Genomic DNA, 10,034 nt, shown 5'->3' on the forward strand with positions numbered 1-10,034 from the left:
ATTCATTGACAAACATTAACTGAAAAAAAAAAAAACTTTAATCTTCTTTTATTTCAGATAGTTGACAAGGCAACATTTTCAATTGGTTTAACTTGATATTCTGAAATAACCAAAACTGAAACTTAAAAAAATACAAATAAGAAAATAATAAAAAACTAATGAAAATGACAAACACACACACACACACTCACAAAAACTTCAACTAAAAATTGTAATTAAAACAGAAAATATAAAAATAAATTCATTGATACATGCATAATGTCCATTGTAACTGCAACACGCCACATTATTTTCATGTTTGCATATGTTTTATCAAATATTTTTGAGCATTCAAGGTTAACATACCTGTACAAAGCTAATGTAATGAGATGCAATCATTTCGTTTGGAATTAAAAGGAATTCAGATCATTCAAAATAGTAACACAACAATAATAGTATGTCAGTGATACTGAAATAAGGCTGGCTCACAGTAGTGAGGAGCGCTGAATATGTAGAGTGTCTACAGTCAGTTATAAGCATTCATTTCAGTTAAACTGCTGTTCTATGTTGGCATTAGTTCAGAAAACGACTCACTATAGGGTTTGGAACAGAGCTGTTTGGCATTGAGATCATCGCTCTCCTGAATGAAACCTGCTGCCACGCTTCCAGCAAACACACACACACACACACACACACACACACAGGATATTAGAGTATATATCAAGCCTTCTGAATTCAGACTCACTGACCTCACTCTAAACTAAAAGCAGTCACACTCACGGTGCGTTCCAAATGGGATATATCGGATGAGCCCTTCCGAATGGAACGCAGGGACAGTCACACGCAGTCACACACACAAGACATGCCCTTGGCTACAACATTCATTTCATTATAAGGTTGCTTTCTGTTCAGAATGTTGCTTCTCTGTATGTTTCTTTGAATTTGACATTTTACAGTCACTCTATATTTTGCAGCATTTGTCAATGTTTGGAAAGAAACAGTTATTTTGCATTTTTATTCCAGTTTTGTGTAAAAATGTTCTACAAGTGAAGGAGATATTTGAAGGAGATAGTTGTTGATAGTAGTAGTTGATGATTGTAGGTTATGCAAATTACTCCATATATAGAAAATCCACGTATGACACAAAGTAGATGTATTATATACTTAAGAAATATATATATATATATATATATTACTATCACTGATATACTATTTTAGTTTTTGTTAATATTTTGAGTTAGAATTTATTTTAATATTTTGTTTTGGCTTTAATTTTAGTTGAAGTTTTAGTCATTTTGTTGTGTTTTTGTCATTGTTAGTTTTTGTTTTTCTTTAACCCTTAACTGTCACTGTCCCGCCACCTAGCACCTAAGTTTTACTGTTACAGTTAAGTAGGAACAGTAATAGATTAATTTATGACAATAGTGCACCTCAAAACATATCCATCATAACAGGAGTTCTGACCATTGTCACAAAAATTCTTTTTTTTTTTTCCCTATCACGTTTTAGTATTCATCATAAATTATAGGGGTGTAATGGTACACGTATTCGAAAATTCCAAATGGAAGTGATCATCCCTATGCCTTTGAAGGGCAGAGCCCTTGGAGTGAGCAGGGCACGTGCGTGCCATTATGTAGTCGTTTGAATGCACTTGGCAAAGGGAGCGACGTAATTTCCTTATTATCTTCAGCTGGGATGTTCCCGTGACAACGCAGCACGGTGTCCGTCTATATTTTGTGATAGAAGTAATACTGAGAGAGAAATTTATACATTTGTGACAGAAAAATGCATTTATTGTTTCAGTTTTAGTTAATGGTTATAACCCTAATTGAACATAACAAATTCACTCTATAAACTCTTTTCAGACATGCCTCAAATTCTAATAACAAGGTTGCAAAAATGGCAAACAACGTACAAAATAAATGTAAAGTGAGATACATAATATTTAGTTTGACCTTCTCAGACGACCATTATAAGGGGTTTCTGTTTTCTTTCGCTGATAAATTCATGAACAAGAAGAAGAAGAAGAGCAATTCTTCCACCCTGTTCTGTGCTTTATCTGTGGGATGTTTGTCTACAGCAATTGCATGTGTTACTATAAATGTAATGAACCCATCCTCACTTTTTTTCTCCGTCCCTCTGTAGAAATGGAAGCCCAGAGGTCCAGCGCTGCAGCACATGATCAGCGGCTTGTGTCTGGATAGCCAGCCTCCTTCAGGCCCGCCGCTCGTCGCACAGTGCCGCCCCCAGGTGGCCAGCCAATCCTGGGAGCCGCAGCTGGTCACCTGACTCTGAGAGCTGGCAGGGAAGGCGGGGAAAGGGGAGGAGTTTAGTCAGGTTGCTGAGCTCCAGGTGCTGTAGGAGCCAGAGGAAAACATTTGCACACTGTTTTAGTTGAAGGTGCTGCTCTCAAACCAATCGAACATGACCCTGTCCAAAACATCTGACCTCATATCCTTAGCGTGGAATAGCTGGAGAGGGAGAAGCGACATTTCGCCTGCCAAATCGAAGCCTGAACACGTTTTCGGACAAGGCCATGGAGCTCACACGGCATGGTGACAGGAGTGCTTTGTTGAATGTTGTGTTAAGGACTAAAAAAAAAACCTCCCAAAAAAACAGATATGTATATAAATGCCTTTGACTACCTTTCCGACCCATAACCTGTATATTCCCTCATTCTCACTGAGAGATGAAGGTCTGAGTGGTTTCCGGGTGATTTGTTCAGTATTAGATTGGGATGAAGTGAGATGAGTCTGCATATACGGTGGAAACGGTCAGCTCTAAGACGACAGTCAAAGATCAGCTGTAGTGCACTGGTTTACTTGAAGATGACGATAAGAAGGACAGAAACGGCTCCAGAAAGATCCACTGAACCCACGGCTAACATCACAATGAAATAACCTAATGTTTAATCAAAAAAGCATCGAGATGTCACATTAAATGAGGTGTAAAGCGATTTTAATGAACTATTATTCTGCATGGTACTGCACAATGAAACGGCATCTGCGAACATGTCAAGCCCAAAGACTGTTTTTCCTCTTGTCTTATTCATTTGCCTTTTCAAACTTTGTATTTACTTGAAGCAAAACCATTTTTCATTTTGAACATGTGCTAGGAAGCAGTTATGTTGTTTGAAAAATAAAGACTACCACCAAACAAAAAAGGCAACAATCCCAAAAATCTTGAGTTTGTCTTTGTGTGCTACAGTAAAACAGTCACAAAGAGTCATTGCAGTGTAATTGCAGATTGAAAACAGAATGCAGTGATAGACATTTAAAGCATTACATTTGTAAAATACAGTACAGTGTATGAATGAAATGTAACAAATGTAGTTGTATTTTTGGAAATGTAGCATAATAGTCATTCAGTATAATGAATTTATACAGTATATGGGGCTAAACAAATTTATACATACAAACAGGGGTGCCGCTATGGTTTTTTGGGTCCCCTGTACAGCATATTGACTCGGGACCCCTCGGCAGAAATCGTGTTCAGGCCACTTCTACCTCGCCGGGCCTATCAAATATGATTCTGCACTATTTTGATTTAATTTTTTTTGTGTGTGTGTGTGTTACAGATATATATAGCAAATTAGAATCTATAAAATAAAATAAAATAAAATAGTGATTTTACTGAAGAGTGTGTAATGGTATTTGTGGTAAAAAAAAAAAGCTGTCTAGGCAGAAAAATGTAATATTTTGTCAAAGTTATTTAGGTAAATTTGATTTCTATAATTATTTTAATATCAAAAGCATCAACACTTTATACAACAGAAAAAAAATTATGTGTTTGTTATAAAACAAAAAACATTTCTTAACCAGTAAGACATTTTTCCCCATGCAGATTGATTTACAATTGCCACAACCTGCGATATTCATTGAACAGACATGTTTTTCAATGAATAACAATGAAAATGATCTACATAAAAAGGCTAAGGTGTGCCTTTTACTTTGCGGAACCAAGTGTTTTCAATAGCATCAACGTGCTGGATCACTAATTATCTTTGCGGCAGTTTTAAGTTTTACACAAGACAAGTATGTCTGATTTACATGTATTATGTAGAATTACAAGGAGTTGCCACTGTAAAGGAGATTCGTGTGAAAAGGTAGGCTTGCTAAATGTTCTATTTATGTTGACAAACTGCAGATTATGTATTTAATAAGTCAAGTGCTAATGTGAAAAAGGCAGTAGTGGAAGTATTGGCCTAATATGTTGTAAGGATATAACATACTTCAAACTGCACACTGCGTAATTGAAGTTAGTAGGCTATAATGCACTAAGCGGCCACCAGGTGCCAGGCCTTCATCACAAATACACATTACACTTCGTCAAAATACGCGTTACATCAACAGATTCCAATTTCACGATCAGACATTTGTAGAATAGATAACAAACGCTTTAGGAGCCTGCCTTGAAAACAGAAAGGAAGACACACGTTTAATATTTGTATAAACACTTTGACTAAAAGTAAAATCAGCCAATATATTCACAAATGTGTTCACGGAAATAGTTTTATGTAATAGCCTAGCCCTAGCCTACCAATAACATACAGGTGCATCTCAATAAATTAGAATGTCGTGGAAAAGTTCATTTATTTCAGTAATTCAACTCAAATTGTGAAACTCGTGTATTAAATAAATTCAATGCACACAGACTGAAGTAGTTTAAGTCTTTGGTTCTTTTAATTGTGATGATTTAGACTTAAACTACTTCAGTCTGTGTGCATTGAATTTATTTAATACAAGAGTTTCACAATTTGAGTTGAATTACTGAAATAAATGAACTTTTCCACGACATTCTAATTTATTGAGATGCACCTGTAATAACATCACTATCAGAAAGAATATTTCTCTGTTTGTATTCATGAACTTATGCTTCTTGCCTGTGACTTATATTCCAGTCAGTAAACAGTGTCCCTACAGTCTGTCAACATGTTGATGGTCTGATATTTAAAGGTCAACACTAAGGGCATTGTGACCTATGGATCAAATGTGTCTCGCCAGCAGCTCACTATCGCATACTTGGACATACAGTACTGTATGTGTCCGATGTGACAGACACATTAGCATTGTGCTCCTTATAGCTCCTCATTTCATAAACGACTGAAGGCAGCGACTGAGCTCAGTCACATAATGAAGGCAGAGACAGGTGATAAACGGGGCCTTGTCTTCGCAGCACAACAGGCTTGACAGCTTTGTAGAGCTGCGAGAGCATTCCATGCATTCCTCAGTGAGCCATGCCATGCCTTCTGAAGACCAGAGATATCTGGAAGAGCTGCTGTGTTATATTGCACATCTTCTTTTAAAAGAGCTGCAATCATAGGATAGACTTTTGTGTGTTGCTGATTCAAAACTTCATACCGGTCTTCTTGGAAGTCTAGAAGAACATTTGCTGTTGTACAGCCATGGGGATGGATGTGTGCAATACGCGTGACTGTAGAAGTATCTGCAAATCTTTGCATTTTTATTATCTGTTTGATTCGGCTGATATTGGAAGCAGATGACATATGGACTCATCTTCAGTTCAGATATTCATTTTCTATGTCAGGATACGGAAGTGTTAAACTATTATCCATCTTCTGAACTCCTGCATATTCTAATGTTTTGATGCTTGGTTTTGAAACATACTATTCTGTATTGGAACTTTACTGTGAACATAAAAAAGTAGATTTATATGTCAGCAAGCATGTTAATTAGTCTATTGGCCATAACAAATTATTGTTAAAATACAATAAATGTTTCAAAACAAGAAAAATGTTTTCAAACTGAAATAAGAGATAGTTGTGGAAAAAGTCATGTAATTCAATAATTTATTATTAATATAGTAAAATACATTTTTAACTAAAATTAAAATGCTAAAAAAGCATAAAATCAAGATTTTACCGAAAAATCATAATTTTATTTTTCCTCAATAACAATTTTTTTTATTGAAGAACGCAATTTTCCCTCAAATAGCTTTTTTTTATTTAATTATTTTTGAAAAACAAAACATAACCTCTGGAATCACAAAATAAAATTGAAATCAATTAACGGCATTAATTTGAGTCATTTTAAAGTATTGTTTAAATAGCATACATGCAGTTTTTATGACTTCATTCATATTCATTGCGAATCTTCTCCTGTTCATTAAGGCTGTAGAAATTGTCACCATAGGGTTTCATCATAAGGCTATTTTTTTTAGAACTACTCTGTCTGTCTTATAATATGCTTAACTGTACTTTTGTACACACACACACACACACACACACACGTCTGGTTTGCTATCCTTGTGGGGACTCTCCATAGGCGTAATGGTTTTTCTGCTGTACAGACCGTATATTCTATTGCCCTACACCAACCCTACCCCTAAACCTACCCCTCACAGGAAACTTTCTACATTTTTAGATTTTCAAAAAACTTCATTCTGTATGATTTATAAGCTTTTGTACCCGTGGGGACCACAATTTAGGTCCCCACCGTGACACGAGTCCCCATGAGTCTGTGTGTAGTCAGGTTTAAGTCCCCACCAGGATATATAAACCAGTACACACACACAGACACACACACACAGAATTAATATGCATATTAATATATTTAATTAGCTCTCTCTCGCTCTATATTAATTGGCTGGTGTTGTGAATGCTCCTCCCAGACAGATTGTTAATGTTGTGAATAATTAATGAGCGCTCGTGTCAGACTGACCCCGCCCAGCGCAGATCAGCGGCGGACGGCTGTCTGAACCCGGCGAACAGTCACTCAGGATCGGGACACACACACAGACAGCCCGCTGAAGAGCTCCAGTGGGATCCATCCATATCTTGGGGAATATAATATTTTATTTTCCTGATCGTGTAAATCTCCGCATCTCTCTGACCGGGTTCACTCACTTCATCTGTGGATATCTCAGCCGCCGCTGAACAGGTGAGTCGATTCACCTTTACCTTTCCATCTGAACGAGACGCCGATGAGGATGACGATCGGGTTCATGATTTTACAACAATAATAGTAAAAATTAGTATAACGACGGTTGGTGATGTTGTTGTAAGCCAGCTAACGAGCTAACTGACTGTTTGACTTTGAGTTCCTAACGTAGCATCCGGCTAACGTTAAGTCAGCTGCTAACCAGAACCTAGCGAGATAACTGACTCAAACGGATGTTTTGTGTGAGGTAAACAGTTTGCTGACTCTCTTGTGTGTTTCGTGTCCAGGGTTACGCTTTGGTTAAGCGGTTTGTTGGTTCGGGCAGTTTGCTGAAGAGTTGCTAGCTCAGCTAGGCGGTTAGCAGCTCACCTGCCACTGATTCACAACACTGAAACACTAAGTTAAAAACTCCATTACACTATCGTGTATTCTGTTATTATGAACACCAGACTACAGGAATATCTTTACGTTAGGAGTTCATTACTGGGCTATTGACATGCACCAAGCTGTAATTAATTTTTCTGAACAAGCTGCTTGTTGATGATTAGTGCTGCTGATGTTAATGATGGAGTTATTCAGCTTATTATGACACAAGTCAGAAACCTAACGTCTTTTTATTACTTTGTAATCATCAGTTTGCTGCTACATCACAGTATCCCAGTGACTCTAAACGACCAGTGTTTGCAGCTGTCACACTCCAGAATGATGGTCTGCTCTGTGATTATTATATCCTAGTTTACACGACAACAAATTAGTCACTTGTATCTCCTACCAGCATCATGGGTCAGCCTGCCATTAACCCTGATATACGAAACAACACTCAGAAGAATAATTTTTTTTTTAAATGGAACTCTTTATCGAATCTTTAGACAAAATATAAAAGAAAAAAAAAATGCACATGTGGTTTGTTTTATATAATATTTGACACGTCAGGCTTTTATGACACTTATAGTAAGATGCATTAAGAATATGTAGGAAAAAAACACCTGCAGATGCTGATATTTTAGTAATATAAATCAGTGAGATCTTTATAACAGTATAGCAGATACTTGCATTAAATAATGTAAATATCGGTCGTCACTCTATATCTCCAATAATATGTCTCAGTGGGATGATATTCAAATGCTTAGTTTAATGATCAAAAGATGTAATGCAATGCAATACAATGATGATTGATAGATGAACAATTAAATGTTCCTCCAAAGTAGGGCTGCACGATAAATCGCATGCGATATTTAACGCGCATCTTGTCAGTAAAGCCGGTTCTTTAATCAGCGGTAAATCTCCATCACCTGCGGGCTTTCACATGGAGCAGCATTAACTACACAGAGCCGTTGTTCACTGACAAGCTGCGCAAAATATGATCGTGGTTTTGCGCAGCTTGTCAGTGAACAACGGCTCTGTGTAGTTAATGCTGCTCCATGTGAAAGCCCGCAGGTGATGGAGATTTACCGCTGATTACAGAACCGGCTTTACTGACAAGATGCGCGTTAAATATCGCATGCGATTTATCGTGCAGCCCTACTCCAAAGCCTGATGATCATATTTGAGACTCACTGATTCTTCTAGAAAATGACGTCTGGATAATCAAGTAAAGCAAAGTTGCTTCAGTCCAGTAAGTGTGCGTCTTGAAATATTACTAACAATATCAAAGTTATTCTTATGTTTACTTGATAAAAATCAGTAAAGATTTCACAGTAAAAAGACACGAGCTGAAGATGGGCGTTTGTAAAATTATATTAAAAGGCCTTTCACTTGCTAATAAAGTATAAACTATCAATCAGACGACAGAAGGCATGTAGTAGATTGTGTACAACACCGTGTTGATCATTTATAGGCATTGAAATTTGTCTATTATATATGATACTGTAGGTTTTACAGGTTTAAGCTCATGTTGTGTGGTTTTATTGATGGTCTCTGCCTTCATCTGCTTAGAGAATATTTGAACTTTCTTATAATATGCTGATTACACATGGCAATAACTTATTTCCATGTTAAAGTTCTGCCATAGCTGAACTTTTTTATAGATTAATCTACTGGAATGCCAACCCACCAATGTTGCATTTCCATTGAAAACGAGCAGGTTTTGCTGTAACGTACATGTTAACCTAGACTGGTATGAGGGTTTGGCTTTTCTTAAAAGTGTGATGACATTCGGAAACGAGTGCATCCAGTTGATGAGTCATCAGAATGGGAGTCGCTGTCAAACTACACACTTACGAAGGGTTTTCTTGCGGGATGAAGTCATTTGTCATTTCCTTATTGAGGCTAGGCTTTGCCAAGATAGAAATCAAGAAGCTGCTCTTATCTGTTTACTCAGCTACCTTTGGTTCCAGCTCAGCAGTTAATCATTATCACATCCAAAACTCTGTACCCTGACCGGTCTGGTTCATTCGGGTTATGTTTTGATATGATTGTGCTCAAGGTTGTACAGTTTTGCATGTGTAACCCTAATAAAATATGACTGTACAACCCATTTATTTAGTTATAAGGCTTTTCGAAGAAGGCCGTACATCGTTCTCTCTGTATGCTTCTGTAATTTATGAGGACTGTGTCTGCTCCATTTCAGATTCTCTGTTTTATAGCCGCATGTAAAGAGAGGTCACAGGTTGAATGGCAGTGACGTGAGATATTACTGCTGTTTCTGCACATGGACTTTGGCCTGGTCTGTGTCCAGTTCTCTCACTTTCAAAGACAGCACATTCATGAAATGTTATCTGGGAATCCAGCCATCCCTTTTTCACCAAAATGGTGCTGGTGCTTGGTCAGGGATCTGCAATTCTCCTTCCTCACTTCAACTTTTGAGTAATTTAATTCATTGTATTTGAAGTCAAAAGTTATTTAAAAACAGATGTAGTGACAGATGGTTACTTCCGTATTGTGATGGAAAAAAAGGAAAAGAAAAAATGTTGGTTTGAATCATTGGTTGTTGATTGGATGGAGGTAGATGTGAATGTGAGCATACAGTCGATTGTAAGAAAGGGCAGAGTTTAAAGGTGACGTATCATGAAAATCTGACTTTTCCAGGTTTTAAGTGCTATAATTAGGTCCCCAGTGCATCTACCAACCAAGGAAACATGAAAAAGATTAACCCAGTAACTTTGTTTTGGGAAGCCTTTTTCTGCAAGCGTCTGAAAAAACGAGCGCGTCTGATTT

General features: G+C 37.2%; 1 protein-coding gene across 1 annotated transcript in view; it reads left to right on the forward strand.

Annotated features, from left to right (window-relative positions):
- LOC107707671 (polypeptide N-acetylgalactosaminyltransferase 16-like) overlaps positions 1–3,375 on the forward strand; it is a 42,827-nt gene extending 39,452 nt beyond the window's left edge. The window contains exon 15 of the mRNA XM_016511753.1: positions 2,125–3,375. Coding sequence (XP_016367239.1) covers positions 2,125–2,268 — 144 coding nt within the window. The 3' untranslated portion in view covers positions 2,269–3,375. The remainder of the gene's footprint in view (positions 1–2,124) is intronic.
- Positions 3,376–10,034: the final 6,659 nt, after the last annotated feature.

This window comes from Sinocyclocheilus rhinocerous, unplaced genomic scaffold, assembly GCF_001515625.1.
Source record: "Sinocyclocheilus rhinocerous isolate Xijiao unplaced genomic scaffold, SAMN03320098_v1.1 scaffold955, whole genome shotgun sequence".
Lineage (NCBI taxonomy): Eukaryota > Metazoa > Chordata > Actinopteri > Cypriniformes > Cyprinidae > Sinocyclocheilus > Sinocyclocheilus rhinocerous.